Source organism: Poecile atricapillus, chromosome 4, assembly GCF_030490865.1.
Source record: "Poecile atricapillus isolate bPoeAtr1 chromosome 4, bPoeAtr1.hap1, whole genome shotgun sequence".
Lineage (NCBI taxonomy): Eukaryota > Metazoa > Chordata > Aves > Passeriformes > Paridae > Poecile > Poecile atricapillus.
Window position 1 is genome coordinate 44,278,127 of NC_081252.1, and position 22,626 is coordinate 44,300,752.

The following is a 22,626-nucleotide window of genomic DNA, read 5'->3' on the forward strand; positions in this document are numbered from 1 at the left end:
GTTACAAGCCCAGCTTTCACCCATTTAAACTAACTTGCTTTGAATCAGTGATAATAGGAGAGGGAAAGCATGCATCAAAACAAAAGCTGTATCCTACAAGTGTTCCTGCTTGTACACTGGCTTTTAGGTAGACTTGGGTATCCAGATTGAAAAACCTGCTGCATCAATTGTCTTATGTGCAGAGGAAGCACAAATGCAATCAGAAGGTCTGGCATGAAAAAATGAGCCAAAACAGGGGAGCCTTTCTTCTCATTACACAGACAGGTTTTTCTTAAAAGTCATGCAAGTTAAAATAAATACCACAGCACATAAGGCAGCACACAGAAAAATTAATCAGTGAACTACAGCATGTGTGCAGCAGCAGCGCTGCATTCCTGTCATCACACATTCCCAAAGCATAACACTGAGAGAAATATGATCTGAAACTAGTTTAAGAGGTGCTGTAAGTAAGCCAGGATTACTACCATGGTATAACACAAGCTGATAGCAAGACTGAAGACTTGCTTGTGATAGGCTTTGAAACATTTTTCTTTTTTTATATTTGGAATTTTTTTCACTTATACCTTTGCCCTTGGGATTTTTTTTCTTTCCTTTTCTGGTGGAGTTTCTCAAATGCTCTCTTCAAGAAGAGAGTTGTCTGGGCAAGCCCAGCTTTTCCCTTGCCAATAAATCCATCAAGAAATGCTGCCTCGTTTTGTGACCTGGACCACAAGCATCGATTACAAGTACTTGGCTTCTCTTGCATGTTTGAGTAACAAATACTAGTGAGAGGTGACAGATTAATAGTGTTAGTGTCAGAAGTCTAAGGACTGATGTGAATGGGTGTGAGTGAGTTTTCTGGATTGTTCTTGCTAGTGTATCTGATTACAAATATCTGGAAGGGAAAAGTAGTGCTTCCTACAGACAAGGTTACAGTGTATTGCTGGACCTCCTTAACCTGTAAAGGATTGCTTAAAAACATGTCTTTTAGAGTCTGAGTTCTGCACCTTTGTTAATACAGAGATACAAGAATCCACACATGAAAATGGTGATTTTATGAACTGAACAACTTTCTCCTTCATGGATTTATAATGTTAGAAATGCTGGCAATGTACTTTCTCAGGAACACTCTTATGCAGAGCTGTAAATCTAATAAACCCATAGATTACCAAGGTCTATGATGTTATACTTGAGCTTGGGGTTTTTCACAAGTTCATAATTACATTTTTCCCACCTCTTCTCACACTCCATTTTTCCTCCTCCTCCTCTGCTTTACAACTGCTTGTACTGCAGGCTTTTTTCCCCACTTTATTTTTTGTTTATTCCTTTCTGCTCTCCCTCTCTTACTTTCAAGGACCATGCAATTCTTTCACAGAATCTTGCAGCATCCTATCTCCAGCTTTTGAGGTGTTAGAGAATGTGATGGTTTTGTTTTCACTGGCTCCAGAACGACCCTCTGCTCCCTGTTTTACCTGGTTGCCAGTGACTGTGGCTTTCCTTGGTGCAGAGTCTCCTGTGTGTCCCAGTATTACCAGTGTTATTTGTAGTGTTTGTTTCTGAAGTTGGGTATCAGGAAAGGACCCCTCTCATAGACCTGCAGGGTGTGATGCCACAAAACTCCGGGTGTCACTTGGCATCTTGTGTTAGCTCCCCCAGTGGTGTTGGGTGCTTGTCAGGCACCAGCTCAGCTGACAGTAATAAAGTGAAGCCCTTCTAATTTCCTCCGTGTGGCAGCAAGTTCAGGCTGTGTGCAACAGGCAAGGTAGTGACAGGGTAAGGGACAACCCAGGCTTTGAATGTATAGTTTGAGAGAAAACTCTTTTAGAGGTGTAGCTCATCTTAGTCCAGAGGGGATTGCGTTCCTCCTTGTATGTCCTATTATTTTGCCTTTTTTATTTCAGTGTTTGGCTTGTGTGCTTATTTAATTTGGAAAACCTCATGCAGTCAGTCCCCAAGCCAAGGAAGTAGCTAAGGCAGTAACACCAGCCCACCCTCTTACTGAAGCCTGCTGCTGTCCCTATGGAAACTTGTTTGTCATAGGGAGGAAAAAAAAAGTAGTCCCAGCTGAAACTTGAAACACTGCATTACATGAGAGCAATTACCATGTATGCACAAGCATGCATGGACATACACATGCAAAGAAACATATATATACAGATCACCATATTGTACTCTGCTACACAGTTATTTTTCAGAGAAGGAAAAATAAACCTATGAAATGGGAGCTGAGATCACAAAGTTTTCACAGTGCATTATTTGCCACTGATTTTCTACAGTCATCTGGGTTGGTTATGTCATTTTCTGTGTTTTTTACAAAATGGGAACAGATCTACTTAGCAGCTAATAAGTGTTTATGAAGATCACATTTAATAGATATTCCTAGTAATATTTGTTTTCTCACTTTTAAAAAGATAAAACAGATTTTCAGAAGCAAAGATTTTGAATTGTTTCTCCAAAAGATTTCAGGCTTCTTAAGAACTTGGACTGAAGGAGGGTTGTGATTGAACATATAAGAATCCTTTGTAATGTCTGATATGGACCCAAGCTGCTTTTCTGAAATTCATGGTGTTTATATCTATACCTTTGAAATGACTACTGTTATATTGCCAATTCCTGATAAGGAATTGTTAGGTTATGAGAGAGGCAGGATGCCTATTTTTGGTTTAGTTCAGTGTCTTTTTCCCAAGATCTGTATGGTCTATTTATCCAAGTGTCATCTTTCCCTCTAGTAATCCAAGACAGAAATTGCTTCTGTTGGACTTTAAATACCAAATTATAAAAATTACTGCTTTATCTGATTCTCAATAAAAAGCTTCTGAGTTTAATCTTTCCCTTATTAAACAAAAAATCTCAAAAAAACCACCCCAAAACCCAAACCAAAATTCCCTCCAAACAATTAGGGATGAATTAAAAAAAAAAAAAAAAAAAAAAAAAAGCTTGCAAGCAAAAAGCTCTGAAGCCATCTCCATTTTTCTCATCACTATCAAGAATTCAGATTTCCGTTGGTACAATTCCTGCCTGGAAGAAGAATTTTTCCTTACTTCTAGCAAGCTCTATCAGACAATTTCCATAGCTGAGAATTCTTTTTTCCTTTCTCTGTTTTGACATAGCCATATGAATACAGAAATTTATATTCCTTTATTTAAAAAAAAAAGTAAACTTAAATGTCTCAGAAAAAAATGTTGTGGATTTGATTGTTCATTTTGGGTTTGTCTTTCTTTTTTTGTCTCTCAAATTTGAGCTTTCAGATCACATGAAGAAAATAGTTTTATTTCATTTTGGCCACTGAAGCAAAAAAATCAATTAAACTCACAGTTCTAGCTTATTCCAAGAAAAACAGCCAAAACTTATACTTGGTCTTTAATTATATATTTGATTCATCCCAGTAACAACACTTGACTTCAAACAATTCAAGAGCAGGAGGAAACTTGCTCTGAATTCCTCTCTTCAAAGAGGAATACTTTTTCAGATACCATGTCAGAAGACTTTAAGCTGAAAGCAAACAAGATAATTGTGAGAGGACTTAAAAGTAACTTTACCTGACCACAGGAACAACATCTCAATACTCAGAGAAGGCCTCCAAAACTGTTTTTAAACTGATCTCCCCACATTTGGGAAGGGAAAATTGACCTTGCTAAATGGTCAAACCACTACAGGTGCTTATTTTTCATTCCTTCCTCCTTTCATAGTTGTAGGAGCAAATTGTTATTCATTTCAAATTACCACACAATGAAAGTACATCATTATCTGTACACAAAACTATGAACCAGTCTAATTCCTACAACTGACAAGAGGAAGATACCGTGTGTTAATTGTATATACGGTATTACTCCTGTGACAATTCATGGAAGTGTACAAATTAAGTCAATTAAAGCCACTCAAAAGACTTCTGTGCGCTATTGCCAGTTCATTAGTGCACAGCAAATTGCTTGAAAAGAATTGGGACGTGCTTTATCTGACAGTTGCAGAGCCATCCCATCTTTTTTTATTTGATACGTGTTAGAATACTTTAGTTGTGGGTAATTATACATAAAGCCAGTGTAAAGATCACTGCAGCCTTGTTTGTTATCATGGGTGTTTGTGTGTGTGTCCTGCTTTGTTCTGTTTTTCTACTTCTTGCCCTCATTTTTTCCTCCTCATTGCTGATTCCTCTTTGTCTCTTGTCTCATGTCTTCTTTTAATGGAACAGATTGATATCTAGGGCTGTGTCTAGACTAGGAGAAAAGTTGAGTTTAGTTCAGCAATAAGTTAACTGGCCAGCTATATTCAACTGCTTCTTGACTGCTGGAAGGGTAAAGCCATCATTCATTCAATGTTCAGATAGTGCAATGTGAATTTATGCTCCTAGATGGAATTTAATTTGCTTCTGCATCTGATAAAATAGGTACATTTTTTAGGTTTGACTTAGCTAGGTAGTGCTAACCAATCTACCCCAACCTCAGCCTTCGAGGAGAAAAATGGAACGATTCTAGAAGTTCTTATGGTTTTTCTGGTCTGAGGGTGAAAACATGCTCTATTATAAGCTTTGCGTAGGTTGATGAGTAAATTGCTAGATGAGTAAGTTTCATGATGGAAAATCTTACGTTTTTATTAGAGGAGCTTTAGGCCATCTTTTTTCTCATCTTAACTTTTTCCTGTTGCTACCAGTATACAAAGCATCAGTGAAAACATCTTTCCTATTAGCTCTTCACAGTTGGAAAAAGATGAGACTGAATGAGAAAGAACCCCACAGCATTTAGCTTTCAATGTTCTTGCTGATTTTCATTAATGTATATTCTACTCCTATGAAAGGGACTGCCATATACAAACACCTGAATAGTTCTGCGGTGTGTGTGCTGCCCGCAGTAGCACAGCCAGATGGGCTGAGATGGCTGCTGAAGTGACTAACTCAAGCCATACAGCAAGGCAGCTAAGGGATAATATCTCATGGTCCACTTGCTTTGATGTTAAGTTCATTCACTGATGGTCATCCTTTGACTGGTTCACCGCTATTGAACATTTCCAATTACAAAATTACAGTCTGTTCTTCAGAGCTCTTAGAAATGTGATACAAACCCCTCTAAGAAGGATTAATTATTAAAATGTAAATTTATAAGTAATTTAACAAAGTTGCAAAAGCAACATTTTCACATCCCTGCATTGCAGTTGTCCCCATTGGTAATGGTGGCAGCACCTGACACCAGGTGTGCTCGGAGTTGTTTTGCAGAGGAGGAACCGAGTCCCTTTGCACAGTTCTGGTTAATTTGAGTTCATAAAATGCCCAGGTGGCCAGGCCCCACTCGAGGGGATGCCCTGGGCGTAGATGCGTGAGCCACTGTGAGAGGGTGGGCAACCTCCTTCCCGCCAGTGAGGAGGGCAGCCCGGGTGTCCTGGATACCTTTGTGGAGTGTGGTGGGTTTTCAGTGTGGGGGTGTGACTGACCGGGCCCTCCTGGGGAGAGCCGGTTCTTCAGGAGCCGATGGGAGATCCAGGCTCTGCGCAGGGGTGCCCCGGGGGTGCAGATCTGTCCCGGCGCCCTTCCCTCGCTTGTGTCCATTCGCCCCGGGGCGGCAGCGGCACCCGAAGGAGCCGAGGGCCAGGAGCCGATGGCCAGGGCCCGCCCGCAAGGCCGCCCTGCCCGCTGCTCTCCGGGCCCTCTGGCCGCAGCCCGGCGGTGCGGGGTGCCCAGCGCTGCGCACCCGGCCCCGGCGCTCCGCCGTCACTGCCACCGCCAGGAAGGAAGGAAGGACGGACGGACGGAAAGGAGGCGGGGCGGGAGGGGGCCGGGTCCCTGCCGTGCACGGGGCTTTGTACGCGGGCGCCCGCGAGCCGGTGCCGCGCAGGGGAGCGCGGAGCCCGGCGGGACTAGCAGGGCTCCGGCGGGAGTAGCATGAGCCCGGGCGGCGGCGCGGCGCCCGGCGCTCCGGCAGCGGCTGCTCTTGGCGCGGCGGGGCGGAGGGCAGGCGGCGGGCGGGCCGGGCAGGCGGGAGGAGCGGCCGGTGGCCTCCCCGGTGGCCTCGCCCCCCGCGCCGGCCGCCCCTAGCGCGGAGCCGGCGGCGATCCAGCCCCGGGGACAGGCGGGCGGGAGTCGGCGCCGACCATGGCGAGGCGCGGCGCTGCCGGGTGCCGTGGGCCGCTGCCGGCCGCCCGGGCGCCGCGGGCCTGAGGAGGAAGGCGGCGGCGGCGGGGGGGGATCGCGGCTGCATCCGCTCGTCCCGCGGCCGAGAGGCGTCTGTGAGCCCTCCCTCCTCTCCTCTCCTCTCCCTCCTCCTCCTCCCGCCGCTCCTCCCGCCACGCCGGGAGCTACCGCCTCCTCCCCAGTGCCGGGCGCGCCGCGGTCGGGGTCGCAGCCGGCGGCCGCGGGATTTTCCTCGTTTGTTTGGGCCTTTTGTGTCGGGGCTCACAGTTGGCTAAGCACGGCCGAGCTGAATTGGGCCATTGTTCGGGACCCCCCGAGCTCCCACGCTGCACATCTCTCGTCCCCAGCCCCTCTTCAGCCCCCCCTCCCCCCAATTCCTTTTTTTGCCTGAGAAGCCACATAACGTGCCTTTCCTCCACGCAAATCTGGGAGCTATAAGCCGGACCGATTGCAAATGAAGTGTAATGCATTGTGGGACGTGTGTAAAATTGGATCATTCGAGGGGGAAAAAAAAAAAAAAGGAAGGGACCTGCGGCTGGCGCCCTAGAAGAGGGAGCGGCGAGATGCGCGCAGGTTGCGCCCCGGCGGTGCCCGCGCTAGGCTGATGCCCGGCGGCGCGCACCCCTGACCCATGCTGCGGCGGGAGGAGTAGGCTCGGGCATCCTCAGGATGAAGAAGACGCGGAGTACGACCTTGCGGCGGGCCTGGCCTAGCTCCGACTTCTCCGACCGGGCCTCAGACCGCATGAGGTCCCGCAGCGAGAAGGACTACCGACTGCACAAGCACTTCCCCCCAGCTTTTATTTCCCAGGCATCACGGGGCTACATGACATCAGGTTTGTAACATAATTTGTGTATGCGAGAGAGCTTTATTGCGAGGCTGCTTCGGGATGTGTGTCTGGCCGGGAAGGCTGTGTTGGTGGGTACGGAGGGGAGCCTGCGATCGGGAAGCTGAGTTGTTATGAATAATGCAAAAAAAAAAAAAAAAAAAAAATAGCATACATCCACCATTTTGTACCTCTGCAAGATTCACAGCGGGGTCCTCGCAATATGGTGTTTAAAATCTATTAGTCGAGTGAAATAAAATGCATGAGAGAAACGGCTGCATCTCTGTTGTGGAAGAGCAGACAAAAATGACTGGATGTGCAGAGCATGGAGCCCTTTGCGCCTTTTGTGCGTAAAAGCATGTGCTGGATATTTACTGCTCTCGCACACATTCCTCTTTAAATGCAGTTAACTCTAGTTAACTCATCAGGCTTTCGTGTTTTCCCATTTTCCAAGGAAAAGGGTTACTTGTGGTTGTAAACGCAGTTGCCTTGTTACAGACTCTGGCTTTCAGCTGCATGTTTCTGCAATGGCAAGGCATGTGGTGGTGAAAATGACTGTAAACACATTTGCATTTGTTTTTTGAGGTGTAGAAGGAGACCAGACCTGTGTATGTGGTGGAACATACTCGTGCATGTATATTCATTTGTCGGTGGCTTTCAAGGAGGGCTGTAGGGAAATAATGGACACTGCACCAACATGTTTGTGCATGGGAAAGAGAAAGCACAAACAAAACAAAAAACAGCGCAGGGAAAGGCAGACATCAGGGAGAGGCTTGGCCTCCGACAGAGTGCTGGTGAGATTTTGGAAAGCCTCAGTACTGTTAGTAGAATCTGCCCCATCCAGAAATGCATCTTAATGGCCTTGGAATTAAGGCATTTCATAAACACCCAAAAGAGGACTTGGGAAAATGCTGATGGGGAGGGAGCCGTGAGCAGAAAATCCTGGAAACCTCCTTTGTTGTTCTGCTGCCTGTTTATTGTGATGATAGGACATAACGTTTCATTATTATGATGGCAAATTCTAATTTATCACAAAGGCACGTTTCTCCCTCTGAGGCACAATTTAGGTTGAGTAGGCAGATTCCTTTAAAGGAGAAAACTAAGGTATTTATAATGCATTACTGAAAACATCTCCAGTCCTGTATTGCTGTCTCTTCCCGCCCCATTTCTGCTGCAAAGACTGAGCCAAAGATTGTGGTTTTCAGTCATATGCTCACTTTCTTGTCTCTGGCCTTAATAAACATATCTGTTTAGTCAGGGTTGGTTTCTCACGTTTTAAAAAATGTCTTGTGACTGTTTTTTCTTTAATGCCCAAGTACAAGAGAAATAATACGCATTTTATTGAAAAATCTGCCTGTGTAAGAATATAGTGCTATTTTGGTAATTGGTGCTCTGGTTCCTGGGAAGTCACATAGTGAGTGAAAACAACAAGCATAATTTATGCTTGAACAGCTGAAGAAGATGAGAATGGTTGTGGTGGTGGAGTGGTTGATTTGTTCCGTTCAAAGTGTCTGGACAGCTGAATCTGACAATAAAGCAAAGATTTTTGTTGTTCTGGGTGAATGTCCTGATATTCCCAGTGTAAGATACTCTTTCTCAGTTCTGTTGAAGTCAGTACTTTTTAGGCCTTTCTTTCAGTATGAAAGCCCATATTTAAAGGAGAAGGAACTCACGTGAGCATTTTGTGCCAAGTGGTGTGGTTCTTGCTTGTTTTTAATCCTTCAGTGAGGTGTTCTGTGAAAGCTTTATGTTGGTAAGATTGGTATAGTCCAACCAGACAGTTGAACACCAGTAATCCACAGAATCAGATGTGTCACCCTGTATTTTTTGGCAGATACCTGTGTCCTTGAGGGGTAGGAGGGGGGCACAGAATTTTAATCTGCTATAGATGTTTTAAAGTAATCTCCAGACCAAGAATACTTGTTTATGAATATAGAGGGCATTGATTTCAATTGCAACAACTGAAGATGAAGGACAAATGTCGTAAGTTTTACTCATTTGCTAAAATTGTTGAAGGGAGAGCATATTGAAAAATAAAATCAGCAAATATGTGTTGGTTTTGTTGGGGTTTTTTTTGTTGTTGTTGGTTTTTTTAACCCTAACAACAACTTATTAGGCTTTTATCTGGAAATGTATTTGTTCTTTCATAATGGATAGTTGGCACATTAATTTATTTTTGAAGGATCCTTGTCCACTGCCTTTCCAAATATTAGTTTTGGAAGGAGTAGCTACTGTGTCTAAACATTTCTCACTATTTGAACTGAACTCTCTTCCGTGCAGGAAATTTGTAGGAAGTCCACTGGTGTAAAAACTGTGGGGATCAGGAATACAAATACTTTCTTTGTCACCCAGAATGTTGTAGGGGAGAAAGTGTCCTGAAACACATGGGCTTTTCAGAGGGCTGCATTCTGTTTATCCAACCATTTAACCTCATCACCATTAGCATTGTTGTGGTTATCTTTTTAATTAAATGCCTCATTGTTTGGAATGGAGATGGAGGGTGGGAAAGAAACCTTGGGGTTTTGCCTCATTTACTATGCTTGGGAAAATATGGAAATGCATACAATCAAACAACCTGCAGGAAGATGCTAAAAAGCTTGAAATGTTAATATTCAAGTATGCCTGAATTGAGCACGGAGGAGCTATATATATTTCTTTCAGCACAGAGAAATACTGAGTAATGGTGCTGCAGTCGATGCCATGGTGTTTTGTATGAGGAAAATACAGTCTCTAAGCAGAACCATGTTTATAATGGAAGTGCAAACCTCATGTTACAGTGGTGAAGCACATCTGATTTTAAGCACCCTTTTCAGTAAAACTGAGTAAGGAGCAGTTTGATATTTGCTTGATTTGAAGCAGCATTGGTGGCTGGCCAGTCACATTTTCAATACTCAGGGAACAAACTGCCCATAATTATAGAAAATTGATGCAGATGCAATTCATATGAAATCTAAAGATTGTTTGACAGATGAATGGAGATTGAAGTAAGGAGGGAAAAAAGCAGACAATTTAGAAAATCACACATTTTTGCTTCTGAATAATCTCTTGATACGTGCTATTAAATAGGCTGTACTCCAGGGTTTCTTTAGGCCTCCTAGCAACCACTAGGTTCAAAGGCCATGCAAGGAGTTCATTGTTCATGCAGAATATTAATTTCCCAGTGGAAGACTGTCTTGGAGAAAAAACACTGAAAAAGAAAATTACAACAATGTAAAGCTTTGACCTTGTGTGGAAAGAGACGCTGAAAGTTTGAATCTAATACAATTCATATACATGTATACAATACCTGTTATTGAAAAGGGGGAAATATACTTCCAAGTTTTTGATCTATTGCTGCTTAATTCAAGGGAAAAAGAAAATCATATACAGCTGCCAAGCAGGATAAAACTTAATGCAACTTAGGAGGTCTCCAGACAGTTAAATGAAATAATATATATAGCTTTTCAAATATTGGAAGCTTCTTGCTTATTTTCCCCTTTTTTCCTTCTAAATACAAAAGCAAGTCCGGGATTCTGTTTTAGCAGAGAGAGGAGCTGCACCCTGTGATTGACCCAGCCATTAAATATTACCGGAACAGAGTAACACTCTTGAAAGAAATAACTTTTTCCTGCAGCCTTCTTCAGTTACTTTAATTGACAATTTTGGTGTTGGAGGTAACATGTCAGTTTGAGATGAAGGTGGTGTAGGGTAACAGTCTAACACACACAGCATGAAGGAATGTGTGGAAGAAAGGAAGAGCTTTCTGCAATGGAAAAAACTAATTCCAGAGGATGGTCATTTGGAGGTTACCTTCTGAAAAGTGTGTGGTTATTTTACTGCTCTTTGCTTTACATTTTCCTTGCAGAGGTTTCAGTCCTTCAAAGTTGAAGAGTAAAATTCAGTCTCAATGTTGCCTGCTGTTACTGGAGTTTGATTACCAAGTTCAAGCAGAAGGGAAAGGAGAGAAGTATGTAACCCTGCTATCCAACTGATGGTATCTGTATGCAGATTAGAATTTGTAGGAGGAAAAGATAACCTCATTCTCTCTTTCAGCAATGTTTGATGGAAAGTCTAGGACAAACTCTTCAAGCTCCTTGAACAGTAAGAAAGATTTTGGGAGCGATCTGAGCAAATTTGAGAGTCCAAAGTATTTTTTTTATTATTATTTTTTTTAAGCTTGAACCTCTAAATCTAAAGAGTAATATTTGGAGATAGTTACACATGAACTGAAGAACTCCATTTAACATAACTGAGAAGTGCCAGATACACGCAAATCTTATTCAGTAACCTGTCCCTTAATTCACTTATCTAAGGAATATGTTGTAGCTTAAAAGCAGCTGAAATTAATTTTAATTGTAATTAATATTTAATATGGAATAATCAGTATTGCATCACCTCCTTTTTTTTTGAATTATGGTAGTAAGAAACACCTTTCCATATATCTTCTTAACACTAATGTAATCTCCTTTCCTTCCTGAATTCTGAGTAGTTTTGTGTTGTTTTTGGCCAGACGCATTACTGGGACAATAAAAACTGAGAGTTTGTGGGTGTCAATGGCTAGTAAGACCAGTTTTAGCTCCTGGATCCTGCTCTATCTCCTTTGCTTCAGCCTATGGTGAACTGGTGAACCTCCAGAGGGTCACTTTGTTCAGTTAGTTCAGGGGCTGTGCCTGCTTTATTGCTTGGGAGGTTACTGTTGGGCTCACTATGTCTTTCCAATCCCTTTTGGTCTCTGTAGCATCCACTTACCCTGACAGAGAATTAGGAACTTCCACTGCATCCTGATATGGGGGAAGGATCTAAGTGTGCTGTGTCTTCAGGCCAGAAACCTGGTTCAAGTTCACAGACCAATCATTTTTTTACAGTTTCTACTTAATTTTGTTCTCTCCCTGGTTTCTTGCCTAAAAGAATACAAAAGACGAGCTTTTCTCTGCTTCTGTAGAGCCCTGGTTTTCATCCCTGCGGTTGTAAGTGCAGTATTAACTCATATACAGTGCTGTGCTTGTGTGTGTTATTTCACATATATGCCTGGTCCTTGCCCATCAGATACCAAGACATTTTCTGCATACCCATGAGTTCACTTTTAGACTGAGCTGTGGGCAGTGTCCTGAGCCCTGCTTGTGCGTTCAGCTGACCAAACTGCACTTGAGTACCTGTTGCTCTTGCTGGCTGTTGTGACCTATGAGTGTAAAGATCCAGAGTCTCTCTTTTCTTCATGGCATTAGAAGTGAATTCAAAGAGGAATGAGCATAACAAAGAAAGAGAAGACTGTGTGTGTGCGCCTATCTTACCTAGACCAGTTTGTGTTTCTGTCTCAGTTCAGAGCGCTCATCTCTGCAGGGCTAAGTTCCAGGTTATTTTTCCTTCCTAGCCCCTTGTTCCTGCTTGTATTTCCATGTTCTCTCTGCTGGTTTTCCTGGACCTTTGGCCAGGTTGGGAGTCACAGAGGTGCTCCAGGATCAAGTCATCAAAGGCCATCATTGACATTTGTATTGCAGTGTCAGTCTGCATCTGAGTACATTTCTAGTTGTGTTTTCTGGTAGTCCTGTGATTGAAGTAATTTTTCTGTATGCACACTCGGTATCATGATAGACTACTGAAGATACAGGAAGCTCCTCTTTCAAGACTAGACAAGGGTTCAGAACAAACACAGTACCGATTCATCACAAGTAGCTCCCAGTCTTTCACAGGTGTAGAAGCTATACCCTGTTGGCAACACTTGATAAACCTGAAGGGTGTTGAATATCTTGCCATTTTGGAATTGAATAGGAGCCACATCTTTGTAAAGTGCATTATTTGTTGGAGGAGGCTGAAATGTGAGGATTCTGGAGATCACCTTGGGTTAGCTTGATGGCCTGCTCAGTTGTGAGCAACAATAGGCCTTCATTTGTATGCTGGAGAGTTAATCTCGGAGTAAACTATCATCTTTGTAACATTCTTTGCACAGTTTAAAGACATATAAGTACAAATCAGAAGACCAGAAAGATTCTGTTTTGCTAAGCATGTTGTAGAAATCCACCAAGAATTGAGGGTTTCTTTTCAGTTTTCTGGGAAGGTTCTTTAGCATGACTCTGCTTTATATCCCATAGCAGATTGTAGAATATCTCTGTGAATAGCATTACAACAGAATCAACATCCAAATTCTGGGCCATGACTCAAGTAAAGCAGTGCTGAAAAAAAATTCAGGTACTGTTGCTTTTGGATCCCCCTGAGCATGCTTTTACATAGTTGGAAGTGGCCAGACTATATTGGAGTCATGACCAAAAACTGTCAGCTAAGTTAGAGCTTGTGCAAGAATTGCTAAATAACACAATATTAATGATATTTGTGTTTTTTCCCTTGAAAAACATTATACTTTCCATTAGTTTAAATGACAAAACTGCCATTAAATTACCAAAACTGGATCTCTGATGGGTTTGGTGGTGTAGATCTAAATCTTAGCATAGAAATATAGATTGCCCCTTGTAAGAAGTAACTAATTAATACTTCATGCAGTTCTGTCTAGCCACTGGGTTAAAATTTTATCAGAAAAGGGAAAAAGGATAGTGACCATTAAAACTGAGACCCGAGAGCCTGAACTTAAACGGAATACTTTCATTTATAGGTCTTTTTTTCTAGATGAATTAAATTGAACAGGAAGCAGAAGCAAGGGTTCAAAGCTTTTCTAAGAGTCTCAGAAAACTGTGCTTCTGTACATGTTCTTGCAGAATTTTTGGTATCAAGGCCTGTAGCAACCAGAGTAGTCCTAGAGAAAATGCTTGAATATTGAAGTTGCAAAAATTTCCCAAACCAGAATTTGTTGTTCCTGAGTGACTGCCTGTAGCTATGACAGGGTATGAAAGTTGTTTATAGCTACCAGCTTCCTTTTTTCAGCATATTTTATTGAGTTGGCTGCACTACTGATGCTGTTTTGTATCTCACTCTTGGATGACATATAGGTGCTGGAATTATCTTGCTCAAATTGCCTGTGGAGGGGGGCGGGGAAAAAGGAAGACCTGGCTTTACAGCAAGTATATTTGGGTGTGCATCATGATGGAGTGGGTAGAGCAGTCTAGTTTAGACAGAATCCTGATCTGTATTGGCAGCTTTTAAACAGGCTGCAAAAGGTAAACCGGAACAAGAAAACTTGATTTTCAACAGGCTTGAATTCATTATAAAGAGCATAGCAACTTTCCTTTTTCCTTCCCTCAAAGAGAGATTAAAATCACTGGGTTTGAAAGTTAGTAAATGAGGGAGGTATTCCCAGTTGTATCAGTCATTGACTTTGTTTTCCTGGGTACTTTTAAATGTTTCTGTAGTTCTCTGCACTTCTGTTGTAATCAGTTCAATTGAAGAATCTTCTCCTTTGTTTTATAATGTAATATTGCCCATCACAAAAAAGAAATTGCCCTTTCTCAACCCAGGCTTTGATTTGGTAATGGTGGGTAATAACAGACATCCAGTAATAGGTGTGTTCAGTGTGAACATAGCAGTCCTCATTCTGCAAGTGAAATCCCATGTCCAGATCAACACTGTGTTCTTAGAATTTTTCATCTCACTTCCTGCAAGCCAAAGAAGACAGCCTGTTTATAATACCAGCAGTAAATTGTGTGGAATGAGTGTTATTTGGTACTGTTATTGCTTCTACCTTGTCCACCAAATCCTCACAACCCAAAAATAGTTCTGTTTTTTGTAGATTATGTGACTCCTATAATTTTTCAAGTGTGCGAGTGTTTCTTATTGCTTCAGTGGGAAATACTATCTGCAGAAGATAGCTACAAATGCACAATTCACTAGAAATTTCAAGTTGTGGTATTTAAAAACCAGATCTCAGTGTTTTTATTTGATTTGATAGGGTGTGAAAGCACCAGAGTAAGAATGACCTTGAACTGCTTTTATTTTGTGGACGTTATGTGTGGGTATTTGGGTATTGTGAAAAAGATTGAAGGAAAAGTTGATCTCATTTGTACTAGGTCTTTTTATTTAACTAAAGGAGCAAGGAGCCGAGGCATCTTGCCAGTCTTTCATTTTGCATCTGTCTTGTGAAGTTACTCCTAACTTTTGTTTCTGTATGATACATTAAATGTATAGGGCAGTACAATGCTTTCAGCTCTAAGCAATTAAGCACTAACTGCTTCTGTTTAGCAGTTTTTCTTTTCAAAAGTTGTCCAGATAACCTAGATGAACTGTAGCTCTCTCTTCCTGTGCCTTACTGACCAGATTTTATTTTGAAAAGCATGTCTAATGTGGGAGTAGAACAGGCTCCCAGATACTACTTGTCATCTCCTCAAACATGATAAAGAGTGCAGGTGCAGTTTGGCTGGGATGCTTGAACTGAAGGAATATGAGAATGTCTTCTTATGTTTGGTTGGTATCTGTCCTCACTGTGGTATTTGTGTCAATGAAGGATCTTGTACAACCATTGTTGAGGTGCCAACAGTGATAAACCTGCATTTAATGATCTCAAAACACCTTTTCTAGTTACTATTTCCTTTCCCAGCTATATTGTTTAAAGAAAAAAGCCTGAATGGCTCTTTTTAGTGAATCTGACCTCCACATTTTGAGGCTTGGGGAGTATAATAGACAGTTTAGAAATACTTAATGTGGCCGGGAAAAGGCAAAGTTCAGTATGAAAGCTGAGTTCACCATAACACAGGAAGCTGTGCTGGGAGAACCTAGATTGTATAAATTAGTTTGCTTGCCTATTTGTGTTCTTTTCATTTCCTCCATAATTTCCCATGAATTTCCTGTTGATGACCTGTGACCTAATTTGTAGATGAACTTCTGACCATAAGTGATAATGTTGTAAATGCTATAATTTGACTGTTTATCTTATAAGCCAGTAAAGATGATGTACTAAATTTCATTGTGGCACTTAACTTTGCCTCTTAAATTTTCACAGCATTTTAGAGTGAAGTACCATTCTTCATTTTCATAGGACATTCTAAATTCTGCTCTCATGAGAATTTGCATTCTTGGACCATACTGTGGCCTGCTTCACAACGTATAAGCCTTAAACTAAATATTTTTTTAAACAGAGTGAAATGGAAATATTTTTTACAAGGTTTTCTTCAGATTTGTGTGTTTTCAGGTGCAATTACTGCATTGCTGAGTGGGTGAGTAGAGTGTCCAGAAACTTCGGGGAAGTTTATTGGCTTTAACATGAAGTTTGGAACAGCTGCAACCTCCACTTGTAAATTTGATATGTTTGCAGTACATCTCTTTTGAGAGATGGAGGACAAATATCAGTGGCCATGGAAAGTTCACCCAAGGCCCAAGTGATCCCTCTGCCTGTGTTTTCAGGGCAGTTTCACAGATGGAGAGATGGGATCACAGGTGGGAACAGATTGGCTGGCTGTTTGTGCATGTACTGACCTCCTCCCATTGCACTGGTCCAGTCAAAAATTATGAATAAAGGAAGTCAATCTCCAGGGAATATCTAGGGGTTTGTAATATATTACAAATAGATCTTTAGTCTTTGCTTTCATTATGGATAGATGTAGTTACTTTTCTTTCTCTTTAGATAGAAATGTTCCATAAGCATTGAATTTCAAGAGTGAAATCTTAAAATTATATTTACATGGGATGTCTGCATAGGAATGGATCTGACTGAAATGTTTTCACAGAACAGAGAAGCAAAAAATGGTTTTCTGCATTTTTTTTCCTTCCAGCTTTAATGAAATATCAGTTTCTGAACAACTTCTTCTAGTTTTGTTGGAAAAATATGTAGCCATCCCTAAATGAAACATTTTGCAGTTTTTGTTTTTTGCTAAAATCATGAGGCATTTTCCTCTGAGTCAATCTTTGGTTCAGTCTGTGTAATTATTTTAAATGCAGAAATATTCTTCAGTAACTATAGGTGTAAAATTCAGGCATGTTTTAGAAACCTCACTTTAAAAATCACATTCTTAACTACCTCTTTTCACAAGAGGCTGGAGTAGCTGTGTGAGGTATTGTTTATATTAGAGCCACATACAATAACTTGTCACCAGATGTGGTCAGCCGTATTGCCTGTTGTGCAGCACAGTAAAATATGATTTATGAACATTTATTAATTGTATACCTATTGAGCCTGTGCTCTGTGTGAGTGTGCCAATGGTTCTACATGAGAATGTACCTTAAGGCCCCAAGGGTCTGGCTCTGTCCTTTAATGGGAAAAGTGCACGAAGTTTTGGCTGACTGTTGAGGTAGGAAACCTTAACACACAGCAGTGCTCCTTCCAAGAACTGTGCGTGTACCCATATCTCTTGCACATATTCTTTGCCTTCACAGGGGAATTGGAAAGGTGGAGGAGGGTGTAGCTGTAACTGCTGAGTAATGCTCCCTTTTAATTGAGGTCTGCCTTTGAATTGGGGCCACAGGTTGGACAGCTAGAGAAACTGGGGCAGGTTTACCAGAAACAAGGGCAGGTATGATGGCAGAGCACAAAAAGAGGAGTCACGGGCAGAGTTGCTGTTCTCCCAGAGAAGGCTGATGTGTTCTGGTCACAAGAAGGATACTTCACTTTTACCAGCTCACCCTTAGATTTCAATTTTGACTTAGATTTCAATTTAAGTCATTAAACTGGCTGTATTTAAACCAAGACTATTGCTCCTTCATTTGCATATCTCTGAGCTCATTTCAAAACTGATACAACATTTTTTCTGCCTACCAGATGATAATCTTGTTCGGTTTTCATCGCAGTGCTGACTGTTCCAAACAGACCAACAGGCTCTACAGTACAGTACATTTGGCTTTTCATGGTTATTCTTTTTCATCCTAGCAGTGATGCCTTTTTCACACCCACAGCAGTGTACTTAAGTACAGTGAAGTGTTTCACTGTGCATTTAGAGTTAAATCATGAGAAGGTAAGTTAGAAGAGTTGAGGTAAAAAGCTCAACATTGCTGTGTCATCATAATTCATTCACTAATTAATGTTGCAGTTGAATAGGATGGTGTGGATCAAATGGTGAGAAAGCATACAAAAAGGTGTTGATACTGAATTTTACTAGTGAGCTGGTGTCAAAGCAAGCTTTGTCAGTACTAGGTGTGTCAAAATTGTCTGACAGCACAGTTACCCATGGGAAGTGTCATTTTATCTCTAATAGCAAATTAGCTTCAAACCCAGCTTTTCAGATCAGAGCATTTGACCTCTTATGTACTCCTGAATGGATGGATGCAAGTATGTGATTGCTGTACATAACTGTGGGAGGGCTATTTTGCTATGGGGAACCAGCAAGGAGAAAAATAACATCTAAAACCTGCTCTGGTCTACGTTGCCATTCAGTAGCAGTTTTGGATTATGTTTTTCCAGCAACAAGAGTGTCTGGAAAACAAGCCAGGAGTGGCTGTGCCCATTAAGACCCAGGTCTGTTTTGCCCACTCTGCTGTGTCCAACTATAACCACAAACAGGCATCTAAGGAAGTGGAAAGAGAAAGCAAGTGTGTGTGATGCTCCCCCCAGTATGCTTCCCATCCTTTACCAGTTGGTGCAGGAATACCATTTGTTTGGCAGTCCCCATCGTGTTTCACTGGCAGGTGCACTCTGACACCAGGCAGTGGTAGGGGAGTGACAACTGCTTCCCTTGCATGAGGGGAGCTGCCCTGTGGCAGCCTCAAGTTGGGTGCATTGTCAATACTAAACTAGCATTAGGTTTCATCCTGTCCTCTTTTGCTGCTTTTCCTAATAATGAGGAATATGTGCACACGTGAGGGAGGTAATGATGTTCTTGGTATTTTTTGATGGTAGAAAAACAGCAGATCAACTGTTAGGTCAAGAGGCAACATTAATCCCATCCTTCCAAACAGCATATACATTGCAGATTCCTGTAACTAGGATATTAATAGGATTCATGTCATCACACATTCTCTTCTGAAGTCATGAAAGAAGCATTTGTTAATTATTTCTGTAATTCCATTTACTCCTTTCTCATAATTTTCTTCACTTAGTTCTTTCCTATCCTTTCCCTCTGAATTCTGAGCCTCGTGAGCTGTCTCATCTTGAAGGTGACACATTCCTAGATGAAAGGCTTTGCATTAAGCAGGAATTTCTTGTTATATCAACTTTTGACATTCCAAAAATGTCAACTCCTGATTCAAATTGCAAGCAGGATCTGGTGCCAAGGCATTAGTTGTTTCCAAGTCTTCTGCTTACTGGTAAAGCAGAACTGCTGTTTCGAGACAGCATTGACCTGAGAAAAGGATGCAAAAGTGGGTCCTAATGTTTCATGTCTCCAAGGTACCCCTTTTCCTTATTTTTGGAGGCGTTGGCTGGCTCACAGGATTAATCTTGTTTCAGCTAATAGCTAAAGGCCATAACTTTCCACCATGGCTTTCTGAGCTTGTGATACATTGGGTGTCTCCATAAAAGTGCAGTTTTTTGCAGGAGGAAAATGTTCAACATCTCTGAAGGCTTATAAATTGGACTGGATAAATTTCAAAATCCACATACCTGGATTTTCATATGGGCTTGAACTAACCCTATCTATGTGCTCAGTGGGTTGCCTTTGAAAATACTGGTGGAGTGTAGAGCTGAATACAAGTCACCATTGTCTCTCTGCAGAGCTGCCGAAGTATCCATCAAAATTATGTTCCCAAGCCCTGTCAGTTCATAGACAAGCATAACAAAAATATGCTCTCTGAAATAAATTTCAGGTATGTTGTGTAGAAGCAGATGGAGATAACTGTGTGTGGTGATTCTTCCAGAGATTGTCTGTGTATGCACTGCACATGGTCCAGCCCTCATAAGAGATCCTCTGTGCACATTCAGTGATGCTCACAGGAATCATCTTTTTGTTGTGTATGTACAAAATAACTTTGCTGCATGTACTGAGTGCCATAATAAATTCATACATGTTATATTGAATTTTACTTTATATGTATGTATTTACATGTACGTTCCTTTGAAAACTTCTCTTTTTAATCTCCACCCTTCTTCTGAAGATTTCTATATATTACATGTTAATATAACATCAGAGCATCCGTTTAATACATTTTACTTGAGGAGGCTGGGTTTTATACCAATATGAGTGTATTTTGTTTATGCTTTGTGTACATCTGCAGGTATTTATTTAGATGTGCACGATATTAGTAATTGTAATTAATGTTGGAGATGTGTTTCCTAGCAAGAGTAAAATATAAACATTGAAAGAACAATGCAAATGGTAGACAATATAGGATATAAAAAAGTAAAAAGTGATACAGTTTTCATAATAGACTTCAGTTTAAAAAGAAATTGGAGAATTTCCTCTCAGCAGTCTTTAAATTTGTCACTTCTTGTTTTATTTGCAGAAGTGTTCTTAAACAGTAGTAGCACTGAGATTCTCACAGGACACTGACTTTTGTCCACTCCAGTCCATGATCCAATCTGTCTAGTGGGTGCTTAATTGGAGTATCTCCAAAGTCCATAATTTTAGAGTCTGAAGCTACTATTCCACATTAAAAAAAAAAAAAAAAAGCATTTTAAACTCTAGTGCACAATGAAACACATCAAATGTCCTTTGCAGGATTTGAAACCTTTTTTTTGTGAATTCTTGAGAAAAAGTATGTGCTTTTAATCTCTATTAGCCAATTTAGAAACGGCAGCAAAGGTCAAATGTTAAATGTTTAATTTGGTTTCTCTAATTGTGGGATCATTAAAAACGACCTAATAGACTATGGGGTCAGATTCTTCTTTGTATACCAGTACAATTCTATTGATTTTTAACTGAGTTATTGCTAGTTTATTGTAGCATGAGAGCAAAAGGAAAACTGTTGAGTCCATTGCTGGCAACAATAGAATGGTTTCTGTAGATAGAGCCAGGCAACAAAATTGGACTTCACATCATGATGCTCAGGGAAGACCACGGATCATTTGCAGTATGAAAATCAGCAGACTGCATTTATTAGTAGTGTTGGTTTATTCCTAATTGTCTGATTTAAAGGAAGATTGCCACGCTGACATGGAGTAATACCATACCTATCTTTGCAGTAGCTATCATTGAAATGAGTGCTGTTATAACTGTGGCAGTGGTGCCCTCAGTGTGGTCTCCCATGTGCATGTAGGCTGGTGATCCCCTGCTTGCGCAATGGTGAAAGGGTGGATCTGCAGCTCTTGGTGCTCAGGTGGGGGGGAAGACCCTGAGGCACTTATGTCAAAAGCATGTAGATGACAGAAGGGGAAGAGCTGGAGCCAGAAGTGGTTACTGCTGAGAATTACTTGTCCTAAAATCAGGGCAGGATGCCAGGTTTTGTGGCGAGATGTCATGCCTTGCTGACATCGCTGGTCTGACATCACAAAGTTTATCTTTCTTTCCCATGATTCTGACCTGTGCCTTGCTGTCATTGCAATATGGCAGTCCCTCCCCTTGATTTTACAGCAGAAAAGCAGGCAGAAAACAGAAGTATCCAAAGAGATTTCTTTGAGTGGAGGCTGCAGGACTTTTCCCGGGTAGTTACAACCAGCTATTAAAGTAAAAAAAAACCCAAAAAGTCTTTGTGAGCTGTGTTTTCCATCCCTTTCTTTCATCTCTCCCTTCTAGATAGCTTGATGACTTTTTGAATGTCTGTGCTTTGGCTTCAGTCTTTCCTCAGTACACTTTGTGGTGGGTCACCATAAGACCTTTGAGGCTGCTTCCCTCTCTGTCAGGTTTGCTTGAGGCTGTCAAAGAGTTATGATGCAGAAGAACGGGCAGTGCAGTGCTAAGAGAGACAGCAGTGTCACACCACACATTCCATTATGAAACTAAACTGTCCAAGACGTCTACAAACCTGTCTCCTTTGTGGGAGCCCTAATTTCAGATGTTTTCATTTACTTAATAGTTAGCTCATAGAAAAATTATGGTTAAACCCAAAGCATTTTACAAAATGTAAAAGCTATCTTTAATCCAAATTTCATGTTCTCTTCACAAATTAACACATTCTTTTCTGATTTTCCCCTTTCCTCTTTCAGCAGTGGAGAGGAATAAGCTAGGTAACTGCTAGAAACCTGTAGGCTATGCCCTCTGTTGTAAAGCGTAAGTGCTCCTTTCTACTTTGAAGCTAGGATAGTGTATTTAATTTGGCATCAAGGGGAACAGTGGATGTGTAAATATTACAGAAGCAGGCCATAAATAAAGTTGGAATATTCAGCAGCACTTTACAACTCTGAAATGAAATATATGAAGTGCAGTGTTAGCAAATGTTTATATAAAACATGCTGCAGTATTACATTGAACAATTATACCTCTCTTATCTCAGGCATTTATCTCTAGCTAAAGCCAAGTGGCTTGCAGGTTTAAGTTGCTCAGTATTTTTGAAGTCAGTGTGGTAATGACATATACTAAGCAGCTGCATTTTGTGTGTGAGCATTTTGGGTATTTTTCTTGGCCTGACTACTTTATCTTTGAAGACACAAATGTAGTCAGAAGGAAAAGGCCAAAGTCTAATGAGTTTAATTGCAAGAACTGATGTTGGTAGTTGGTTGGTGATGTTGGTAGTTGCATTTAAAACTTCTCTTTAGTACTTGGATCTCAACTTTGCCATTTCTTGAAGTCTTTTGTATAGAAATACTTACATGAGTGTAAATCCTCTGCACACCCTCTTGTCACCTCTTTCACAGCCAAAAAGGGTATGGGTGACATAGTCAGGGGTAGGGTGGTGGGACTCTCAGACCCCTTGCACAAGGAGCTGATGGCCTGCCACCAAGCCTGCCTGACCAAGCCTTTGTGAAATGATGGGCGTAGTGCAAGCTAATTTGTTGAATATATCATAGCTTCTGCTGTGTTGAAAAATTGTAAAAGCTGCCTGA

The 22,626-nt window shown here is 41.3% G+C and overlaps 1 protein-coding gene across 5 annotated transcripts in view; it reads left to right on the plus strand.

Moving 5' to 3' along the window:
• The window catches only part of STOX2 (storkhead box 2), a 141,863-nt gene that overhangs the window by 64,715 nt on the left and 54,522 nt on the right, over window positions 1-22,626 (plus strand). Inside the window, exon 1 of one of the 5 annotated variants that reach the window (XM_058837646.1) lies at window positions 6,172-6,932. The exons of the other annotated variants lie outside the window; for them this stretch is intronic. Coding sequence (XP_058693629.1) covers window positions 6,767-6,932 — 166 coding nt within the window. The 5' untranslated portion in view covers window positions 6,172-6,766. Of the gene's footprint in view, window positions 1-6,171; window positions 6,933-22,626 lie in introns of those variants that run through there. 5 annotated transcript variants of the gene reach the window in all.